The sequence below is a fragment of the Bombus pascuorum genome, chromosome 1 (genome assembly GCF_905332965.1).
Source record: "Bombus pascuorum chromosome 1, iyBomPasc1.1, whole genome shotgun sequence".
In the NCBI taxonomy this organism is placed as follows: Eukaryota; Metazoa; Arthropoda; class Insecta; order Hymenoptera; family Apidae; genus Bombus; species Bombus pascuorum.
This window is the reverse complement of record NC_083488.1, coordinates 9,360,672-9,385,344: the sequence shown is the minus strand read 5'-3', so window position 1 is coordinate 9,385,344 and position 24,673 is coordinate 9,360,672. Positions and strand designations below refer to the sequence as shown.

The 24,673-nt window shown below is 31.1% G+C and overlaps 4 protein-coding genes across 4 annotated transcripts in view; all 4 read right to left on the bottom strand.

Annotated features, from left to right (window-relative positions):
- Window positions 1-4,124: 4,124 nt before the first annotated feature.
- Window positions 4,125-8,857, bottom strand: LOC132914648 (uncharacterized). The gene is made up of 10 exons (XM_060973948.1): window positions 8,708-8,857; window positions 8,458-8,574; window positions 7,790-7,907; window positions 7,432-7,693; window positions 7,038-7,157; window positions 6,716-6,806; window positions 6,514-6,644; window positions 4,951-5,041; window positions 4,745-4,878; window positions 4,125-4,272 (listed from the first exon to the last, which is right to left on the bottom strand). The coding sequence occupies exons 1-10, from the start codon at window positions 8,855-8,857 to the stop codon at window positions 4,125-4,127; spliced, it is 1,362 nt and encodes a 453-aa protein (XP_060829931.1).
- Window positions 8,858-10,256: 1,399 nt separating this feature from the next.
- On the bottom strand, window positions 10,257-11,159 carry LOC132916784 (uncharacterized). Its single transcript, XM_060977110.1, has 3 exons — window positions 11,083-11,159; window positions 10,877-11,010; window positions 10,257-10,432 (listed from the first exon to the last, which is right to left on the bottom strand). Exons 1-3 carry the CDS (start codon window positions 11,128-11,130, stop codon window positions 10,285-10,287), a joined length of 330 nt encoding a protein of 109 aa, XP_060833093.1. The 5' UTR covers window positions 11,131-11,159; the 3' UTR covers window positions 10,257-10,284.
- Window positions 11,160-12,103: 944 nt separating this feature from the next.
- LOC132914708 (uncharacterized) lies at window positions 12,104-13,574 on the bottom strand. Its single transcript, XM_060974046.1, has 3 exons — window positions 13,391-13,574; window positions 12,858-12,974; window positions 12,104-12,789 (listed from the first exon to the last, which is right to left on the bottom strand). Exons 1-3 carry the CDS (start codon window positions 13,535-13,537, stop codon window positions 12,631-12,633), a joined length of 423 nt encoding a protein of 140 aa, XP_060830029.1. The 5' UTR covers window positions 13,538-13,574; the 3' UTR covers window positions 12,104-12,630.
- An 882-nt stretch (window positions 13,575-14,456) lies between these two features.
- The window catches only part of LOC132916792 (uncharacterized), a 33,099-nt gene continuing 22,882 nt past the window's right edge, over window positions 14,457-24,673 (bottom strand). Inside the window, exons 2-10 of the mRNA XM_060977123.1 lie at window positions 19,393-19,573; window positions 18,837-18,953; window positions 18,657-18,774; window positions 18,001-18,262; window positions 15,802-15,924; window positions 15,625-15,715; window positions 14,942-15,075; window positions 14,649-14,781; window positions 14,457-14,563 (exon numbers count right to left, since the gene is read on the bottom strand). Of these exons, the coding sequence (XP_060833106.1) occupies window positions 14,516-14,563; window positions 14,649-14,781; window positions 14,942-15,075; window positions 15,625-15,715; window positions 15,802-15,924; window positions 18,001-18,262; window positions 18,657-18,774; window positions 18,837-18,953; window positions 19,393-19,542 (1,176 nt within the window). The 5' untranslated portion in view covers window positions 19,543-19,573 and the 3' untranslated portion in view covers window positions 14,457-14,515. The remainder of the gene's footprint in view (window positions 14,564-14,648; window positions 14,782-14,941; window positions 15,076-15,624; window positions 15,716-15,801; window positions 15,925-18,000; window positions 18,263-18,656; window positions 18,775-18,836; window positions 18,954-19,392; window positions 19,574-24,673) is intronic.

The following is a 24,673-nucleotide window of genomic DNA, read 5'->3' as shown; positions in this document are numbered from 1 at the left end:
TTCGAGACAGATGTATTTGGATATGGGTATACAAATATGTATATGTTTATAGAATATTTATAGATTCAATTTTGCACACGTAATAACAGAAGTTGTTTAAAATATCAAACTACAGCGTACATTGTAATATTTGGTAAGTGGAATATATCTCTATTTGGGCTTCATTTTTTTAAGCACATTGATAAAGGTATGAATTTCCACAAACATCCAAGATTTAGTTATAACTTGTATGTATCTATAAATTGACAGTCCGGAAAAATTAAATTTTTTTAAATTTTAGAATAAATTGCTACTTTATGTTTTAGTAATGGGTTACTTATCATGACATATGTCAAAATAAATTCGTTTTACTTTTTTATTAATATTCATTCTTTACTCACATTGAGATAAAAACACCGTCTAGTCCGTTTATTACAAATTGTCCTTGACCAGTAAGAATAAGCGTGTGAAACAATTGAGCAAACAAAAATATATACTGTATTAGCCACGAGTCATTATTCCCACTTGCCACCTAAAGTCGAGAAATTGGTTAATTATTATGGAAAGTGTTTGTAAGATTAATGGTAACAAATGACCTCATACCTGTAACAACGACACACAGATACACATTATCAGCATTCCCACAGAAATGAATAAATAAGTGTGATGATTGGTTTCAATTAGCTTCAGATATCTACGTTAAAGTGTGTAAATTAGTCTGTCAAAAAAATTCATAAAACAATATCATTTTGTTCACTAAATGAGCCATTACAAGAAATGAGTAGTGAATTTTCCTATGATATTTTAAACGAAGCAGATCTAAATGAAAACTTGTAGAATTTTAACTTTAAAAACGCTTTATTGCAAAAGTATTTCTCGTCTCCTTATACGATATACATATTTACAGGTCTCTGAGTGGTGATACTGACCTTAGAACATGTTGATGTGCCTGAATCGATTTACGCACGTTGTTATAATTGAATTTTGATAACTTTGCATCATTTTTATATTGATCTAACACACCTTCGCTTACGTTTCTGAACCGATATCTATATAAATTGTTCATAATTATAATTTTTATTGTATAATTATATACTATTAGCCTAAGGATTAAAAGCAATGAAACATATTTAATCAGTAGTTCATATTATAAGGTACACACATATAATACATAAGAAGGAAGGTATCTATCACAAAATAATTAGAAAATGAAGTCAATGAAGATGGTTTGATTTGTATTTTAAATATGAGCATGTGTCCTAATTCTTATAGCCAACAACGTGCACCGTCACGGAAACAAACTAACTTTGCAAGAGTTTCTTACCTTGTGATGGCCAGCAGTCCACAAGCATGCTGCACTGCGTATACGTAATTCGCATCACATGCGCAGTATACAAAACCAATCATGCACATGACAATGACCATATGTATCGCTACAATGTTGTAGTATTTTTCGTGATCCACGAAATAATAAGCTGGGTATATAAACATGCGTTTTCGGGATTCGTTTAACGGCATAAGGATGTCTAAAATAGGTGGTACAAGGGGCCACGAAATCATCAATATGACAGTAATAAAAGCGTGTACTATAAATGAAAATCGTAAACGTTATCTATTGCAAATAATTATGAGCATCGATACAGGAATTACGAGAAATTTGAGCATTATATTCAAAAACTTACAAGTATAGCTTAGCGTGAGAAGAAGTCCTCTTTGCGAATATGCGATCATAATGTCATTTTCTTCTTTCGATTTTATCGTTGCCCAGTCTGTTAATATGTGGTTCAGCATTGATCTCAACTAAAATTTCCCGATAAAGCTCGAATGTATTGAGAATGAAGTATATGTATCTTTCATGAATCTTAAAACATTCGCGGCTTATAATTTTACGAAAATCCTAAAGTAGAAACCGAGTATTTGCAATTACGACAAGGACATGAGTTTGAAGAGTTCGTTGTCTATAGTCAAAAGTAACTGATTTACTCATCAACGCCTACACGTGAATTCAACACGTATAAGTCTGAAAAAGAGGTACATATATGCTACTTTCTCGAAGGATGATCGTATTTCTGTATTCAGTAAAGCTGGCAATTTGGCATTCAACAAACCAACTCCTCATTAAAAATAAATATACACTGAGCACCATCGAATTTTCGAAATTCAACTGCTAAAGAGCGTTGAAGCAAAGGTTAATTAACATCAATTCTATGTTATCTTAGATTCGTTGATATTACATATACTTCTGCCATGATAAAAGCCTAACATCATCCTGCCTGATCATCAATGTGTTAATATAATGGTAAAACAATTCGAATTTTAAATAGATCGAGTAATTTCGTAAAACACTCTTACCTTCGTTTCGTTTATAAAGTAATTACCCATTTTCACAAACGTCCCAAGCATTAGTATATAATAAGGCATACTAGTCACAATTCCACGTATACTGGGAAAAAATATAAGGTGCGCGGTCTATAATTACAAACAATGCTTATAACGTTTATCCCCTCTTCACTACTAATTTTTCTTTTTAAAATTATTCAATAAAAATTTAACTTTACAAGAATCAAATTGAAACTAACTAAACACCGATACCTGCGTAACGAAAGAAGTAAACAATATTGTAAGAGCAATGATTCCTTGTATTAATCTTGAGAAAGGTTTTTGATATGGCCAAACACTAGTTAGCACTCCAAACATTCTGTTGATTTTTAGAAATCTTTTCTCCATTGCTTCCACGTCCATTGAAATGATATAAAGGATACGCAGAAAGAACGACTTGTCGCAAGACAATATTCTACCTTCAATGATCTTATGACTTTTATTCCGTGCTCCATTGATTAATTTTTTAGACAGATACAAACCACTCTTATAGATTGCCATTGTCCCTATTAAGCGCTATCGATCTAATAGCTCTTCATGACTTATTCACGCATCGCTTAAGAACATTGCTCGAGAACGGCTTTATCACGCGTAATTCAATGCCAAGTAATTTCTTTCCATTTGAAGAACTACATATTTACGAGTTACTGAAAGCAACAGTCGTGCATAAAAGCTTATTGTTGTATTCAGTATTAATCGCTGCTAGAGTAGCTGTTGTTCTCGACATGTACAGAAAATTTACTTTCAATGTTAAAATTTGATTTGTCAAGTGATGTCTGTAATGAGGATGCTTGTATATTACTCTTTCGATCGCATTTTTATTAAATTATTTGCGTGTGAACAAATCTGCATTTTGGTTTCAGTGGAGTATTAGTCGTCTGAAACCTCATCTCCACTGAAGCAACAACATGTTACGTTTCCAACAAATAGCAATTTATAGAAACATACTTTGCACGCTGAAGTAACATTGGAGCAATTTTTTCAAGGGAAAAATGTTCCTTTTTTACTTTTTTACAATTACGTAAATATTTGGATCTTGAAGCAATTACTTGGAAAGATGTTTTAACTTTAATTTGGTAAAATTTATCACACGGGAGAGAAGAGCTGGGAATAGTCTTGTGTCTTATAATAAAAACGGTTTTTGTCGAATTTTTTAATTTTTCAGATAATAGTTCATTCTAGAAGCCAGGAGGAAAATTTACAACATGGTAAAATCGGAATTGTGAAAAATATTCTATGTATCGATTTATTATTGAATGAAATGTAAACGACTTGACAGGCACAAGTTTTATAAGCAACATTCATTTTATAAATGTTTAATAACTTCAGGTGCATTTCTGATGTATTTCTTCATAAGGAATCCATTCATGCTCATACGTGTATTAAATATCTTCTATACATACTTTCAGATTTGCTTCAAACTTTATCAACGCATTCATGACATGCGAGTTCCACTACACAGTCAATTTCACGACACATATAGTATATATTCATTAAAGGGGTTTTGAATCCAATCTGTGTGAGACGTTGTAAGTAAAAACAAAATCATGTATTTTTAAATATTTATTTCTGTAATATCAGTTTATCATTCGTATTGATAATACAATTACTATCAATAACATGTACACTGCGTACTTTATAGTATAGAGAATTATACTTAAAGAAGTTACGATGTTGTCCTCAACACTGTATAATACGAAACGCACAATTTCATCACCTGAAATACACCTGTTCTAGCGAATGTATCATAATTACACAAAATAACACTAGTGATACATTACTTCTGAAAAACTTTGCATGTTAAATTGTATTAAACCGCCGGCAGTTAAACAGGGTGGAGTTAGACTTCGGCGTAATGCTAGCACGCAAAATGTTTGCATTTCTGGATTCGTATTATACCATCGTGCTTCGTTTCTATGAATGTCATTACTATTTATAAATTTCATATACTTATATCGATCAAACAACCACTTGAATGCAGCGGAAATAAATTATCAAATAAATAAATTTTCTATTTACATTCACCAATGGTATACCAAAAGCATACTAGTTTCCCTTTAATCTTATTTCTTTCAAAAGTTAAAAGTTAAAGTTTCTTTCAAAATTCATTTATTGTTCTGGTTATTAATTAAATTTGATAATAAAGTATTCTTTTTACAAAGGACAATTCTAAAATCTACTGTGAGGGTCAAATTAAAGAAATATAAATAAGTGAAGGAACTACCAAACTACATGAAATGTTTTGACCTACGTAAGAATATATAATCATAATGTTTCATTCTCTTGCATTATTATTGCATTCTCATGCAAGTGGTTGATAAAATTACAATATATGGAAGAATGTAATGGAAGAAAATAAAATTTTCATAATGTGTATTGTACTCACATTGCATTGTAAATCTCATCGGACGAATTTATGACTAACTGTCCCTGCATCGTTAGACAGAACAGATGCAACAATTGTATAACCAGAAAGCCAATAAACTTGTAAAAATCCCAACAGTGATCTATCGTAGCGATCTAATCTCAAATAATTGATAGTGGATTGATCAGTCGCGTTCAAGTATATGAAGTTGATTACATGAAACTTACTTCTACCATAGTAATACTAACACACAGGAGTGTTATACCCATACACATAAAAAGGTAAGTAACATGTGTGCTCTCGATATTCCGCAGAAACCTATTTGAATAAAATCAAGGAAAATATTGCTCAGCCAGAACAGAAATCTGCGAAAAAAAAAGCGGAGAAATACATGACTAAATATCAAAATCTTATACCTCAGTCACGGATCAAGAATAACACTCATTTCAAGTATTTCCATCATTTCCATAGGGTTTTACAGATAATGTGAAAAGCAAAATGTTATGATGTAGTAGATTCGCAACAGAACAGCGAAGTTAAGAAAATAAAGAAATAAGAATAAGATAAAGATTTTGAGTGTCTGATTATTTTTATAAAGTTAATAATCGTAATTACATTTCACGTTAAAAATTCGTAATGTAATAAATAAATTCGATAATGAACTCATGAATAACTAGAATTATGTATATTTTATTATTGTAATGTATAATGGATTATGTTTCGTCATGATCTACGTTTTCTACAATTACATGTAACAAATATTTTGATTAACTAACATGCGTATTGACATGATGATAACATATAATATATTGATATGAATCTCACACGAATTACGAAACTTGTTCTATTCCACATTATGTTTATTATACTCCATATTATTAAATACCATTATTAATTATTATAATTTTCACATTATGAACAGTATCACTTTGTTTTCATTACTGTGTAATAAGAAACGGCTGCTTTGATGATCTGGAAACGAAAATTCCGCTCAAATAAAGTTGTGCGTTTGAAGTGAGTAAAGTGTTTAAAATCAATTTGGATGCAGATTGTTATACTACCTCTGCGAAAGATCGTAAATTTAATACTATTAAACCACCGGCTGTTAACAGAGGAGGAGATAGACAGCTTCTTAACGCTAATATATATAACGCTCGAATTTTCGCTGGAAAAGTATACCATGGCGATTCATATCTATAAAGAATGATTTTAATCAATAAAAAGATAGAGAATCGGAAGATTTTAAAAAATGGTTCAAAACGTCAAATATTTTCAGTGTATTGAAGGAAATCATAGCCTCGATATGAAGATCTTAGGTTATGTTTTGAGAGAAAATAGCACCGTTCCCAAAAATTTCATTATGTTCAACATATTCGAGACAGATATATTTGGATATGAGTATTTCCAGTGACCGAATAGTTTTTTGCATTTATAATCAGTATACAAATATGTATATGTTTATAGGATATTTATAGATACAATTTGCACACGTAATAACAGAAGTTATTCAAAATATCAAACTACAGCGTACATTGTAATATTTGGTACGTGAAATATATCTCTACTTAGATTTCATTTTTTTAATCACTTTGATAACGATATGAATTTGCACAAACATCCAAGATTAGTTATAATTTGTATGTATGTATAGATTGATAATCCAGAGAAATTAAATTTTTTTAAATTTTAGAATAGAATGCCATTTTATGTTTTAGGAATACGTTACTTATCATGACATATATCCAAATAAATTCGTTTTACTTTGTTATTAATATTCATTCTTTACTCACATTGAGATAAAAACACCGTCTAGTCCGTTTATTACAAATTGTCCTTGACCAGTAAGAATAAGCGTGTGAAACAATTGAGCAAACAAAAATATATACTGAACTAGCCACGAGTCAGTCTTTTCATTTGCCACCTAAATTCGAGTAATTGGTTAATCAATATGGAAAATATTTGTAAAATTAATGGTAACAAATGACCTCATACCTGTAACAACGACACACAGATACACATTATCAGCATTCCCACCGAAATGAATAAATAAGTGTGATGATTGGTTTCAATTAGCTTCAGATATCTACGTTAAAGTGTGTAAATTAGTCTGTCAAAAGAATTCATAAAACAATATCATTTTTTTCACTAAATAAGCCATTACATGAAATGAGAAGCGAATTTTCCTATGATACTTTAAACGAAACAGATCTAAATGAAAACTTGTAGAATTTTAACTTTATAAACGCTTTATTGCAAAAGTATTTCTCTTCTCCTTATATGATATATTTACAGGTCTCTGAGTGGTGATACTGACCTTAGAGCATGTTGATGTGCCTGAATCGATTTACGCACGTTGTTATAATTGAATTTTGATAACTTTGCATCATTTTTATATTGATCTAACACACCTTCGCTTACGTTTCTGAACCGATATCTATATAAATTGTTCATAATTATAATTTTTATTGTATAATTATATACTATTAGCCTAAGGATTAAAAGCAATGAAACATATTTAATCAGTAGTTCATATTATAAGGTACACACATATAATACATAAGAAGGAAGGTATCTATCACAAAATAATAAGAAAATAAAGTCAACGAAGATGGTTCCATTTGAATTTAAATGTGAGCATGTGTCCTAATTCTTATGGCCAATAACGTGCATCGTCACGGGAACAAACTAAATTTGCAAGAGTTTCTTACCTTGTGATGGCCAGCAGTCCACAAGCATGCTGCACTGCGTATACGTAATTCGCATCACATGCGCAGTATACAAAACCAGTCATGCACATGACAATGACCATATGTATCGCTAAAATGTCGTAGTATTTTTCGTGATCCACAAAATAATGTGCTGGGTATATGAACATGCGTTTTCGGGATTCGTTTAACGGCATAAGGATGTCTAAAATAGGTGGTACAAGGGGCCACGAAATCATCAATATGCCAGTAATCAAAGCGTGTACTATAAATGAAAAACGTAAATGTTATCTATTGCAAATAATGATCAGTATCGATACAGGAATTACTAGAAATTTGAGCATTATATTCAAAAACTTACAAGCATAGCTTAGCGTGAGAAGAAGTCCTCTTTGCGAATATGCGATCATAATGTCATTTTCTTCTTTCGATTTTATCGTTGCCCAGTCTGTGAATATGTGGTTCAGCATTGATCTCAACTAAAATTTCCCGATAAAGCTTGATTGAATTGAGAACGAAGTATATGTATCTTTCACAAATCTTAAAACACTCGCGGCTTATAATTTTACGAATATCCTAAAGTAGGAAATGAGTTTTTGCAATTACGACAAGGACATGAGTTTGAAGAGTTCGTTGTCTGTAGTCAAAAGTGACTGATTTACTGATCAACGCCTACACGTGAATTCAACACGTATAGGGCTGAAAAAGAGGTACATATATGTTTCTTTCTCGAAGGATGGTTGTTTTTCTGTATTCAGTAAAGCTGGCAATTTGCATTCAACAAACAAACTCCTCATTAAAATAAATATACACTGAGCACCATCGAATTTTCGAAATTCTGCTGCTAAATAGCGTTGAAGCAAAGGTTAATTAACATCAATTGTAGATTATCTTAGTTTCATTAATATTACGCAAACTTCTGCCATGATAAAAGCTTAACATCATGCTGTCTGACCATCAATGTGTTAATATAATGTTAAAACAATTCGAATTTTAAATAGATCGAGTAATTTCATAAAACACTCTTACCTTCGTTTCATTTATAAAGTAATTACCCATTTTTACAAACGTCCCAAGCACTAGTATATAATAAGGCATACTAGTCACAATTCCTCGTATACTGGGAAAAAGTATAAGGTACGCGGTCTATAATTACAAACAATGCCTATAACGTTTATCCCATTTTCATAAGTCTTTTTTACTAATTTTTCTTTTTAAAATTATTAAATAACAATTTAAGTTTACAAGAATCAAATTGAAACTAACTGAACACCAATACCTGCGTAACGAAAGAAGTAAACAATATCGTAAGAGCAATGATTCTTTGTATTAATCTTGGGAAAGGTTTTTGATATGGCCAAACACTAGTTAGCACTCCAAACATTCTGTTGATTTTTAGAAATCTTTTCTCCATTGCTTCCACGTCCATTGAAATGATATAAAGGATACGCAAAAAGAACGACTTGTCGCAAGACAATATTCTAGCTTCAATGATCTTATGACTTTTATTCCGTGCTCCATTGATAAATTTCTTAGACAGATACAAACCACTGTTATAGATTGTCATTGTCCTTATTAAGCGCTATCGATCTAATAGCTCTTCATGACAAGTAATTTCTTTCCATTTGGAGAACTACATATTTACGAGTGACTGAAAGCAACGGTCGTACATAAAAGCTTAATGTTTTATTCAGTATTAATCGCTGCTAGAGTAGCTGTCGTTTTCGACATGCACAGAAAATTTACTTTCAATGATAAAATTTGATTTGTCAAGTGATGTCTGTAATGAGGATGCTTGTACATTACTCTTTCGGTCGCGTTTTTATTAAATTATTTGCGTATGAACAAATCTGCATTTTGCTTTCAGTGAAGTGTCAGTCGTGAGAAACCTCATCCCCACTGAAGCAACTACATGTTACACTTCCAAAAAATAGCAACCTTCTTTGCATGCTGAAGTGACATTGGAGCAATTTTTTCAAAGGAAAAATGCTCCTTTTTTACTTTTTTACAATTACGTAAATATTTGGATCTTAAAACAATTACTTGGAATGATGTTTTTACTTTAATTTAGTAAAATTTATCACACGGGAGGGAAGAGCTGGGAATAGTCTTGTGTCTTATATTAAAAACAATCTTTGTCGAATTTTTTAATTCTTTAGATAATAATTCATTCTAGAAGCCAGAAGGGAAATTTACAACATCCTAAAATCGGTATTGTGAAAAATATTCTATGTATCGATTTATTATTGAATGAAATGTAAACGACTTGACAGGCACAAGTTTTATAAGCAACATTCATTTTATAAATATTTAATAACTTCAGGTGCAATCAGTCACGTCAATAGCATGGCCACGAATACAAGCAACTTTCAAATTTAATTTTCCTGAAAATGTTATTCGAAAAAATCTTTATCCTATATTTCTGATGTATTTTTTCATAAGGAATCCATTCATGCTCATGCGTGTATTAAATATCTTCTATACATTCTTTCAGATTTGCTTCAAACTTTATCAACGCATTCATGACATGCGAGTTCCACTACAGAGTCAATTTCACGACACACATAGTATATATTCATTAAAGGGGTCTTAAATCCAATCTGTGTGAAATGCTGTAAGTAAAAATAAAACCATATATTTTTAAATATTTATTTCTGTAATATCAGTTTACCATTCGTATTGATAAAACAATTACTCTCAATAACATGTATACTGCGTACTTTATAGTATAGAAAATTATACTTAAAGAAGTTACGATGTTGTCCTCAACACTGTATAATACGAAACGCACAGTTTCATCACCTGAAATACACCAATATTGTTCTAGTGAATGTGTCATAATTATACAAAATAACACTAGTGATACATTACTTCTGAAAAACTTTGCATGTTCAATTGTATTAAACCGCCGGCAGTTAAACGGGGTGGAGTTAGACATCGCCGTAATGCTAGTACGTAAAATGCTTGCATTTCTGGATTCGTATTATACCATCGTGCTTCGTATCTATGAATGTCATTATAATTTATAAATTTCATATACTTATATCGATCTAACAACCACTTGAATGCAGCGGAAATAAATTATCAAATAAATAAATTTTCTATTTACAAAAGCCAATGGCATATCAAAAGCATACTAATTTCACTTTAATCTTATTTCTTTCAAAAGTTAAAAGTTAAAGTTTCTTTCAAAATTCATTTATTGTTCTGGTTATTAATTAAATTTGATAATAAAGTATTCTTTTTACAAAGGACAATTCTAAAATCTACTGTGAGGGTCAAATTAAAGAAATATAAATAAGTGAAGGAACTACCAAATTATGTTATGTATAATGTTTCATTCTCTTGCATTATTATTGCATTCTCATGCAAGTGGTTGATAAAATTACAATATATGGAAGAATGTAATGGAAAAAAATAAAATTTTCATAATGTGTATTGTACTCACATTGCATCGTAAATGTCATCGGACGAATTTATGACGAACTGTCCCTGCATCGTTAGACAGAACAGATGCAACAATTGTATAATCAGAAAGCCAATAAACTTGTAAAAATCCCAACAGGGATCCATCGTAGCGATCTAATCTCAAATAATTGATAGTGGATTGATCAGTCGCGTTCAACGATATGAAGTTGATTACAAGAAACTTACCTCTACCATAGTAATACTAACACACAGGACTATTATACCCATACACATAAAAAGGTAAGTAACATGTGTGCTCTCGATATTCCGCAGAAACCTATTTGCATAAAATCAAGGAAAATATTGCTCAGCCAGAACAAAAATCTCCAAAAAAAGAAGCGGAGAAATACATGATTAAAAATCAAAATCTAATACTTCTGTCACGCATCAAGAATGACACTCATTTCAAGTATTGTGATAAGGTTAATTTTTTGATTAAATAAAGATAATGACTGGCGATTCAAAAGATTCTTTAAAAAGTACAATTACTTAAAAATATCTAATAAAATTAAAAAATGAAATCATTAAGAATATAACATACAATTTATTAATATAATTATTGAGAGAAGAAATGTTAGTGGAAAATATTACAATGTTGATGGTATTCGAAAGTAATCTAAAACAATTTCCATCATCGATAATGGTTACCACTATCCCAAAACAGTTAAATCCTTTGTTATGGTTACTCGTAAAAAGGATCATTGAAACTACGATATGAATTCTTATACCATAACTCTTTCACTTAAGCATTTAACGATTGTTTATAATCGCTGGTTAATACTGACATTATTGCCCGTTGGTGCCCCTGTATAGAGAAACGTAGGTTTTTATATATCTCCTTTGTCCCCTTTTCGGGATTCGCATTGAAGGAAAGGTCATTGATGGAATTTTTGAAGCGATATCTAGAAATATTACAATTTATTCAATAAAATATGAAGCATGGAGCAAATTTTCGCTTTACTTACCCGGCCACAGTCAGCAATGCGCACGCGTGTTGCACAAGAATCATGTAACAAGTATCACAACCGACGAACACAATGAGAACGACAAATACAGAGAGAGCCAGATACATTTGAATATAATAGTAATATTTGCGTTCATCCTCGACAAAATAGTAAGCTGGTATAGTGTATAATATTGGTGAGGATGTATTGTGTGGTTTCAACATGTGCACTAGGCGCACCGTCCATGGCATTTGTATAAAAAGGACTGTGCAGATGCACGCGTTTACTGAAAGTAAATAATTCCTATCTTAATTGTAATATTACGTATGTTTATGGAAATACACATTGTTGCAAACAAATATAAAAAGTTGGAGAATAAGCAAAGATTTTTTTCACTCGCTACATTGTATAACGAGTGCTATATATCTTGGACATTTATTATTTTTTTGCATATTATGTCTATTCCATCCATTTTCATACCTCTAAGTTTCCCATAAATGCACAAACATTTTCAGTCTATTAATTATATTTAAAAATGTAAGATAATGAACCCTAGTGTGGACAATCGGTCCCCATTTTTAATTATTTTATTTTCTAGTAAAGATATCACAAAATCACACCAGATTTCCAATCATTGTGTACTTTTACGTCACGAATGCAACAGTTTTCCATATTGACGTTTCAAATTTAGTTATGCATTTATTGAGTAATTTAGAATTAATTGTTGTATTTTGATTATCTACGTAAGTGTTAAGATTAGATCAGTCTATATTGTATACTATTGAAATTATCAACCAGAGTTGCAACCTGATTTTCTAGATATTGATTTACCAAAGTAGAACATCGCAAGAGTGGTTCCCCTATATGCGTATGTCGTCATAATGGCAAACTCTTCTTTCAATCGATCGGTTGCCCAATCCTCGGACATGTCATTCAAAAGGGATTTAAGCTATGATATTTATAAGGTTGGTGTGCAAATCAAAAGTATCTTGTCATGATTGGCAAATATTTTCTTACCTTCTTTGCGTTCAGGATATAGTTACCATGTTTTATGATCATGAGTATTATCGCACCTATAAAGGAGGACTGCTCCAGTATGACTTCCAAAGTGCCTATATGTATAATTCTTGCTACCTAAAATTAATATTACGATTCTATCGTTAATTATTTATAATTTTTTTCTTTTATTTTTAACCCTTTAAATCTATTATCAAGGTAATCACGGTAATGTTCCTTACATTTTTTTATTTTGGGAATAATTATTTAAACTTGAAATAAGTGGGATGTTGGTATTAAAGCAAAATTCGCAAGATGTGAAATCTTATTGTAGCATTTACGACTTAATTATGTCTTCCTTAAATTATCCAAGGACCCCTAGAATTTGGTTTTGAAATGGAAATGATTAGGAATATCTATGAATTTTATTTGCATTTTATATTAGTTAAATCGAAACCGAAATTGAATGTGATTTGCGAGTATCGTGGAACGTTCCGTTACGATGTCGTGATTTTTCGTGAAGTATTGGTCGATATAAATTGATAGACACGTACCTGTACGATGACAGATGATACCATAGTAATATGCACCATAGCCCACAAAATGAACTTAATTTTATTTTGACCTGGCCAAATGCCACCCAGTATCGCGAATATTTTCGTTATCTGTAAGAATCGCTTCTCGATTGTAACTTTATTCATGATATGACCCCAATGTTAACCAACCGAACGCTTGACAGTTCCGTACGTTAGTGTACTTTTACTACTTCTGGATCTGGTTCTGTTAATGGAATCGTGAAGTACACATTAAAAATGTATTTACGGTAATGTGCATCAATTTCAAAATTGCTGTTAATCAAACGCAACGTATATGCTGCATGCACATTATAAATATTGAATCATCATACTTGCTGGAGGAATCATATTGTCTGTTCTCATCATGTGTAAGTACACACGTACATATGTATTGTACAAGGCTGCATGGGAACTACATTGCTTTATTCGTGAGCCGTAGTGTTAAGTGTAACATGAAAAAGATGAACTGTACATCTAGTAAGCTAAAAATAAAATACGACAAGACGGGCCAACGAAAAAGATGGTATTGTGAGTACGTAATTATTTTTATATTGTGAGTATATAATCATCGATAAATTCTATAATAAATAGCTTCATAATTATGTTTCATTGGAATTAGAAGTGATGCTTCTATTAATATCTATTATTTTTGTACAATTTCTGGTAATTGACTTTTATATAGTTCAAAATGAAGAATGCTTAAGCCTACATCACTATAGTTCAGATAATAATATTTTATTGCTGAAAAATAAATTTCATTTCCGAATGTTTCAGATATTTTATGAAAGTATAGGAATTAAAATAAGGGCCCCTAATTATAAGACTTATTCGTCACATACATATGTCTGTCATAGCATTAATAACACTTAAGATATTTATGTATTCGTTGTATCAAGAACAGAGGGAAAAAGAAAATGAAAGAAGTAATGAGAAAACATTATATTTTATGTTCAAAGTGAAATGTTAACAGCAAGTAACTAATTCAAGTGAAACGTAAAATATACGCTATACTAAAAATATTGTCAACATTTGAAGAAAGAATGTCACTTGAATACATATACCGATAAATTCGAACCATTCAATTCGCGCTTTTCTTTCTTCAATTTATGAAGATCTAAACACTGTATAATACGAGAAAGATGCTTTTAAAACCTAGAAAGATAATAGTCGTTAATGAATATTCATTTGTTTTTTGAAAACTGTTCTCATTTGTATTTCATTGAAGTGATAAGCTAACCTGTACAAAGCTCTCCAAATTCAAAGAGATCACTCCTCCACCAGTTAGTTTAGGCGGGCTCAAACACTTTCGCAACACCAATAGATATAACGATTGCGCTTTCGACGATCCATTGTACCATTTGGCTTCACATCTATACAATGGATTCTACCGTGAATTTAAGTCGGTCAAATTAAATTAAATAACATTTCAATTTTCTTTCATTTACTTGATAATTTAAACCAATTATAACATCTTGTATGGAAGTAGAAAGTGCCTTAATACTTATAAATGGGAGTTTATATCGATCTTACATTGCCTGGAAGGTCTCATCATTGGAATTTGTCAGGAACTGTCCCATTATCGTCAAAAACAAAAGATGAGTCATTTGGCTAATAGTGAACGCGCAGAATGTGAAGTATCTGACTCCTATTTCCATCGTTGACAACTAATTGCAGAAAATAATATCACACATTAAGTCACGATAGCGTGTCTGTAGTCACAGTGGATGCATATTTTGACAAACTATGTTGTATTAATAAATAGGCGCATCAAGACAATTCAATATATATAATGGCTCACGAAATTATTCAAACATTTACTATAGAACATTTTGATGGATATGTTCGTGTTGTATAAAACATTTTGAAATTTCAAGAGTACTTACTGTAACGAGACATGGCTACCATATCGTGTCAGATTGATTTCAAACTTCCTCAATATAAGTATGATTGTTGAGTCTTAGTGCTAATGAGATTTTAAAATATACATAATACGTTCATAAAAGATGTCTACAAGTGACTGAATACTTTCGTGGCTTTACGATACTTTTGGGTAGATTCTTATAAGACTGGTTACATTGCATGCTTCTCGGTTTTTAAATGTTTCATTCGTCAAAACATTATTTCGTCAGAAAACGCATCCACTGCGACCATAGCCTAAGTTGTGTCTATAAATTAAACGTAAATTAAATGTGTATTGGTGAATTGAAACTTACCCGCACGAACGTGGATGTAAATGTTACGATTATCACACCCAAGATGATGAAGAAGTAGTGCACGTGGCAGGCGTCAATTTTATCCATATATCTGATGTGACAAAAAGTGTATAAGATTTGGCAAACGATTTTACGTGTATATTATATGTATATTGTATAATATGCAATGATACTAACTCAACGGCCTTTTTGTGAGCATCGATGGATCGGCTTATTTTCGCATAGGTTTCATCTAGTAACACGTTCAGGTACTTTTCATTGGTAAAGTTCACATTATCCACTGCGTGCTTGAAACGATACCTGTGCTCATTGTTTCATTGGTTATAGTCAAAGTTTCGCTTATATATTATATAGGGCGTTTAAAAAAAGTGGGTAATATTTATATCGTGTGATTTTAGACATCAAGATAACGAAGAAAGTTCGTGTATACTCACGCACTGATGGCCAATAAGGCGCACCCATGATGTACAAAATGAACCAAATTAACGTCACAAGTAATATAAACGGCTGTGAGCATTGATGCTCCTAACGTCGTACGTGCTAGTATGGGATAGTAATACTGCTATAGTCGATAGGAGGACGAACATAAACGCACAAAAATATATGTTAACTAAATGCAATAGGAATAAAATATGAAATAAAATACTAATTATTTGCAGCAAACATATTTCACCAATTTATGTGACTTCGGAATGTATTGTCCAATAATTTTAGTTTATTTCACATATTCGTAAAGGTATTTTCAGTACTTATATATATATATATATATATATATATATATATATATATATATATAAGAAGATACAAAAATGTATAAAATAACAGGTTAATTTTATCCTATTTATTGTAAGGTTTATTGAAAGCAGATTTCGGCTTTTGGCCAGCTCAATAATCTACTTATATCCATAGTGGATATACATGTATATTGGTTAAACGTATTCTAATAGGTGAAATTATCTATGCTTTGCCCTCTTCACGTTACACCTGGAACTGCATTTATACATTATCATGTAAGTAACTAGCACCATAGACGAGGTACGTTTTATGCCGCACTAGCCAATTGTATTACCTATTACTAACAAGATTGTGTACCTTATATTATACTGTATCGTTCGTAGAAACGGTATTATATTGTAATAAAAGTTGATTTCATCAATATTCCGGCTACCACAGAAAATAAACAGATCTGCTCTATCAGCGTATCCAGGCTGAACGAACGCAGAACATTTCCCATCTACGATTAACAATTGATTAATTTAAGAAAGAGGGATTTTCGAACGAAATTTGTGTGTATTTAGGTTTCTTTATTTGCATTTCATTAAAATATGCAATAAATACGATTAAAGATAAATTATTATTTACGTACCTGGATAATAAGCGATGTATATGTATAATCTTTTGCATGATGAGTTTCAAGAATTTTCTTTGATCAGGCCAAATTCCAACTATCATATCTTCACTACTTTCATATACTCTTCTTCTACTGTGGTTTTGTCCATGGTAAAATGAAAAATGATGTAAAGATTACGCGGCTGTATATAAGTCTTACACGTGAAGGATAGTAGTCAAATCGTTCCAATGGCTAATAATTACATTATATAATTATAATTATGAGTAATAATTATATATTTCTTACTGTTGCTAATTATATCACATTACGTGTATTTTACGTAACTGTAACCAATTAAATAGCTAAAATAAGTTAAGTCATAAATAATATTGCAATTTAAATGGAAAAACATCTTTATGCGTATTTGTAATATACTGTAATGTAATGCGACAAAATTGTCATGATAATAGCAGTAGTATTTGAAACGAATCTAAAAATGTATATAGAAGTTAGAAGACATTTACCGCAAATATATCTGCAATGAGAGATTAATATTCAACCTAAATATGTAACAAGTGTTAAATATGATCCTATTGAATATTGAAGCTTATTAATGCAATGGATAACTGACCATTTAATACTATTGTGATCACCACGAAATATATACTTTCACTAGACATTTGTAACTTTCATACATATTTTCAGGTTCATCCGCTTTCAAACTTCATAAAACTAATCATGGTTGTGTAATTTCACTTCAGTTTATTTAAACAATTCTAATGAATTTTCAAAATATATTCATAAATAGTATGTATAAGCATTTCGATACTTTTCTCAGTCTATGTAAATTCTTAAGAAAGTGATTACGTTGCAAGCATTTTGATGTTCCGATGATGTAATCGTCATTGTGATATTTCGTCAGAAAACGCATAACCCACTGTTGATAACTCGAAAAATATGTCAATTATAAATAATGCCCACTTTTTTACCACCCTGTATAACATAAAAGGCGCGGAATCTGCACATAGGTACCGAAGTATACTCACCCACTAATGGCTAACAAGGCGCAACCATGATGTACAACATGAACCAAATTGATGTCACAGGCTATATAAACGCTTGTGAGTATTACCGCCACGAGTATCATATGCACAAGTATGGGATAGTAATACTGCTGCTCGTCCACGAAATAATAGGATGGGTAGATGAATTCGCGACTTCGTGACTCGTTCAGGGGTGCGATGACGTTCAGGATAGGTGGTATAGTCGGTAGGAGGACGAACATAAACGCACAAAAAGATATGCTAACTAAATGCAATAGGAATAAAATATAAAACAAAATTGTAATTATTTACAGCAGACGCATCTCATCAATTTGATTGAGATATATTGTCAAATAATTTCACATATAATCCCACTCATACTACTATGATTTAAGATAAGCTTGTAGTGGGTTTGGTTTAGGTTTTATTTCAATTAAATTTGTAAAAACGGCATTGACATGTGCCTCCTTATAAGCGATTACTAGTAGTAAAATAGAAAAAGTAAATATATGAACATTGTTCAAAGAATGTATATTTTCATTGAACAATGATGATTGGCGTTAACAATATCAGCTGAATAATTATTGAGGCCTTCGTTATTGACTATCACTGTGGTATTTGATTCTGTAATATAAAAATTTGTACATTCCCTTTGTCACCTTGGTATAAACAGGAGAGAAATGTTGCCTTCTTGGAGTACATGTCCAAAATCTCTAATTCCTTCTTCGGTCGTTCTATTAGCCGGTCGGCCACGATATCGTTTAGAAGTCCTTTCAACTATAATTTTAAAGATATTTATAATTATCAGAGAGATTACTGGATGTTTATTGGTCTTTCACCTTTTTTTCGTTCAGAATGTAATTGTACTGTTTGATTAAAATGACGAATCCTATATCGAGATACGGCATCTGATCCGACAACACCTCCAAGCTATAAAATACTACTACCCGTGATATCTATAATATATAAAAAACGCATTTCTATTATATATTGACATATGAATTCTCTATGATATGGGAAAATACTATATTTGAAAGTTACGAATGAAAAACATGAAATGTCACACTTCCAATATTTTATAATGATTTCGAGATACGTGTTTTAATATTTTCCCCCATATTTTTAGCACAATATTTTTACGAAACCTCAAATAATCATTATATAATATTTTTTGTTCGATTATATTCATTATATCTATTAAATACTCGTACACTGACAAAATTTGATTGTTAAACCCTGGGATACCTTGTATATGTGCAACCTCATGTTTTTATATTAAATTTTTACTAATGGTTATCAGCAATAAAAAAAAGCTCGGTGATATATATTTTGAATCAATGAAAAGCACATAGACTGGATACAAGTCTCATATGCTAACATAACTATAAAAAATACCTGCGCTGTAATTGTGGCAATAATAATAACAAATATGACAAATCGTATAATAATTTTCGTGAATTTTTCTTGATCAGGCCACACACCAACAAGCTGACTGAAAAATTTGTTGGCTTTCAAACACTGATCCTCGATCGTTTGCCAATCCATAGTCGTTCAAACAAGAATCTGCATTATATCGCTGGAGATCGTAAGATATAAAATTCGTTAAATTAATCTAAAGTTTAATTATATGGTTTGATTACTGACTAGAATTAGTAGACTGCGAATGTTTATACATTTATACAAAATTTAAAGTAGAAGTGTAGAAAATGCATAAAAGTATAAATACAATATTTATATATAAGAAGATACATGAATATATATAATAACAGGACTAGAACACTAATTTTTAGTAACACTAATATTTAGTAAATGAAAATGATTAAATATTATTCTTTAGTTATGTTTATAAAAACATAAATTCGCATAAATGTCTACAACTTTAAGAATTACGTTAAATAAATTAAAATGCAATTAATACTCGCGTGACCAACTTCAATAATTCTTTTGATTTGTTTATTTAATCCTGAATAATGGTTTATCAACAGTATTCATGTCCACCACTGTTCAAATTGTAGTGATCGAGTAGGGCAAGTTCAAACCTGTATATCCTCCATAACGTCAATAAAGTAGTAATTTTATTATTATTTTACTCAATCGCACTCGCTTTTACAAGAAATTCTCGGTTTGACTAATTTATACGGAAAATGGAATCGTTTCGTGCCGGGTAATAACAATTTTAAAAACCTCCTCTTTTTCGCTTACTTTGTCCGTGATAAAGCTTCAACGTTTCAATGTGAAAGAGGTTTAGAAAACAACTTAATGTAGTTTAACTCGATATAGTCCTGGGATATTGAAGAGAATAATTTATATGCAATAAGGAGATAAGTGGGACTATATAAGGGATATGAAAAATTAATGGTTGCATGCATTGACTCCCATCGTGCTTCAGAATATGACAAGGTTGGTGCTTCACATAACACACGGACTATTTTTTAGCAACAGCAATCAACAAACGTTTTCTTTTCCAATTTTATGAAGCGTACGTTTCTCGATTAAAATATTTTCGTGTGTGGTGTACAAAAAAAATTCTATAAAATATAAAACCTTGTGTTATATCTCTTATTGAAGCGTATATATGTATAATAGACTTGAAATAATGATATGTTATTCTATAAATTGAGATTAATTAATATAAAGTGATGATAAGTACAAATATATTGATTAAATATATTTCAATGTATGTAATTATGTACGTGTTGCCCTCTTCACATTCCACCTGGAACTACATCTTTGTATTATCATGTAAGTAACCAGAAATATGTAGATAAACTGAAACATTTCCAACATTCTGCGAAAGATTATTAATGAATTAAATTGGTCAAATAATGTATTATTTTGTATTCGTTATATTCTGTGGATGGTTAAAGTGCTTTTAAAACGACCGAGAAGTTTTCTGCGATATTTCACGGCAAATGATGACGAATATCAGGATTAAATTCAATTAAGGATTCAATAATCCTTAATGTTCAATTTCGTGTTAGAGTGGTCCTCAACTATGGGGGTCAAAAATTTCTATGAATGCACTTTAATGTATATGCACAAATTGTCACACTTGGTGGGTTATATATAAGCGGACATGAGGTCATTCCCTATAAAAAAGTAAGAAAAAATATAAAAACAAACTTTTTTGTCCGATGCATAGTTTTTCAGAAAATCAAGTTCAGTATATTTGAACATGGTTAATTTCAAACTGGACAGGACTAAATAACTGCAAGGAAGTAATTCTAGATGCAAAAATGAGTAAAAAATATAGAATAAAATTTTTCCGTTTAAGGTTTCATTTTCAAGAAAATAAAATTTGAATATGTTTAATTATGAGGTGTCTGGTGCACGCGCATAATACATTTTCAAACTTTCCTCGAAAATAAAGCATCTTGTGCAGAAATTTCATTGAGAAAAGAGACGTAGTTTAAACACCTGTCGATTATCTACTTTTGTTTAGTCCAGAATTAATCAACTGAAAGTATACTTGTCAAATCTTCAAAGTCGATTTTCTTGAAAACGAAGCCTCGGAACAAAATAATTTCATTCTATATTTTGTTTTATTTTTTCATAAGAAATCACCTCGTGATCACTTCTACATAAGATTCAGAAACACCAGTTATATTACATATGTATATAAATATATATTATAAATATTATATACTATGTAAATATGTATATATATATGTTTGTGTGTATGTGTATAATATTTAAGTAAATATTACTATACATGTAAAACATTGTACTTGTATTCAAAAATATTCATTAGTATTTTCCAAATAGCGGGCAAGATTACGTTTGAACTTCATGAGAGACCATCAAAATTTGAAAAATTCCACTCAAATGTGACACAGGTTCTCATTGTCCAATCATTCCGAAATTTTGCACATATCACTACTTTCTAAAATTCATTGCCATAATCTAGGAGAATAGAAGCAAAAATAAATTAGTGGTTGAGAAGTAAGCACCATTATATTTCTGTACATATTTTATCATATATTGATCTTCGTTCGCTCTGGAATATTGTTTTCCGTCGTCTCAGTCAGGAGTACTTTACGATTCACGTAGATTTCAATACGGTAAAGTATGAAACAGATGCCTTTATAATCTGGAACGTATCACATTACATAGATTTATTTAAAAAGATATTCTTAAAACTTGCCTCTGCAAAATTTTTCAAATTCAGGTCTAAAAGTCCCCCAGCTGACAGAATTGGAGGACTCAAGCAGCTTCTGATGGATAACACGAACAATAATTGCGTTCTTTTATTAGCATTATACCACGATGCGTCGTATCTGTGAATTTGAATTTATTAACAAAATAGTCCATACGTTAATGATAATGAATGACTTAATTCCGTTCTTATAATATTTCATTAAGAACACAAAGACAAATAAATAAACCTTATAAGTTTGACACATCGATATCTCATTCGTTTTAATTTAGCGATTTAAGAGAAAAGTGTACTAACACAAGAAATGAATATAAAATTGAAAGTAGCTTGCGCTATGTGTATTAAACAATGTTTATGCATCACTTACATCGATTCGATAATTTCATCGTTCGAGTTCAGTACGAATTGTCCTTGCACAGTTAAAAGAAGTATATGTATCAATTGGGACAAAAGAAAAACACAATCCTTGATGAGCATTCCAGAAATTTCTGACTGTGATGCAACCTGTTTTGAAACACGGTAATTTCGACTGTTGGGAATCAGTACGAGATTAGACCGAAAAGCTTACCTTTACCAATGAGACTGAGAAAGATGCCATTGACATACCGATGCATATGCAAAGATAGACGGAATGACTGGTTTGAATAGCATTCAGGTAACTACTTTGATGGCATCGAAACAGGATCAACAGGCCGTTGTCCATAAAAAGTTCAATAGTATACATACATATGTGATACACGGAAGTAAACGCATTAAAGTCTCACAAAATTATTTAGACTATTCTTTATACTGCTTGAGAATATTCGAGAACACGTGTTAGCTAATTGTTATACTATAGTGCAGTAAGAATCCAATTAATGATAAGAAATCAATGTATCATTACTTATCATCAACTAAGGTGATACATCACACCATGGTGTTTGAATTAAATATTTTTGTGAAACAAACAAAACTATTTATTCCAAACAACATTAACATCAAATAATGGGACACGCTCTTTTTTAAAAACATAGTGTTTGCTAACATTTTTGGAGAAAAAGAAATAGGCTAACAAGAAAATGGTGGCAACTTTTTCCTAATTCAGTACTGACTTTGTAGCATATTGGTGTTCTCGAATCGAATGAATCACTCTCTCATAACTCTTATCCTGCATGCCACTCTTTTCATTGTCGATAGTTAAATCTGAAAGCGCACTCTTGAAACGATGTCTGTAAAGAAATTTATACTTGTTGCAGTTTCAAGCTAAACGAAAATTATTTAATTCAACTGATAGTTCATTTTATTACCCAGCCACTGCTAACTGTCCACAGGCGTGTTGCACCATATATATATAACTCGTATCACAGCCGACATACACAAAAAATGTTGATATAACCGTATATATCATATGAAAACTTATAAACATACTGTACTTCCGGTCATCGATATAATAATAAGCTGGATAAATGTATATTAAATCCCGCGTTTCGTTATTCGGTGAAATTATGTCTAAAATATATGGTGATACAGACAGTTGAATAAAACTCATGGAACACAAAACGCCAAGTCCTGTAATTCGATGGCAACAGTGTATAAAATAAATCATGAAGGAATATACGAGTTTCCAATATCATTTATCCTACCGCAGTACAACCGAGAAAAAAACGCTCCCCTTCTGGCGTACTCGATCATAATTTCAAATTCATCAATCTGTCTATCGGTTGACCAATCCTTCCAAATAGCGGTAAGTAGCATTTTGTACTGCAATTTGATCAGTATCGTGCAAAAGATATATATAGAAATACATGAAGAATACGATAAGTCGTACTTATCGTCTTTTCTAATTCTGCTATTTTATATTTTAAAACTATTGTCAAGGGAGAGGGATGTTAAGGAAGTTCATTCTTGCTGACATATCTGCATTCTAGATCCATTTTTCACTTGGTAATTAATTATGTTATGCCAGTGCAATTATAAGTTAGACAAGCATAGAGCAATTACTGTTTGCAGTGATCATAAATAATGGAGCAAAATTAATAATACGGAGCGAATATTAAAACAACATTGAAATAGATGGAACTTTGTGTTTCAAAATACAGTTTCTAATGATACTCAATTTTAAATATGACTTTTGTTATAGTCTTGACTATTTAAAAAATATATTAGCAATATTAGTTATGTAGACTTATTTTAATTACATCAAACTATCTGTTCTTCGAGTCAATTTTACCAGTCGGCAAAGCACGTACAAGTACCCCACGAAGCAGGATACCCCGATCGCAAGCCAATGCTGGGCATAAACGCTATCTTAAAAACCGAACAAATATTATTCGTTTCTTACGAAATATTGCAGATTTATCTCCATTACTATGAAAAGGCATATAATTTCGAAACTGTCAGCTTTATCGTATCGAACATAAGAGTCACAAAATCAAAAATATCGACTTATCATATCGTTCATTGTAGGTTTTATATAATGTGTACCACAAAAATAATAGAAAATGGAAAGTAATACGAGAAATTCCTTTACCTCCGTCATGT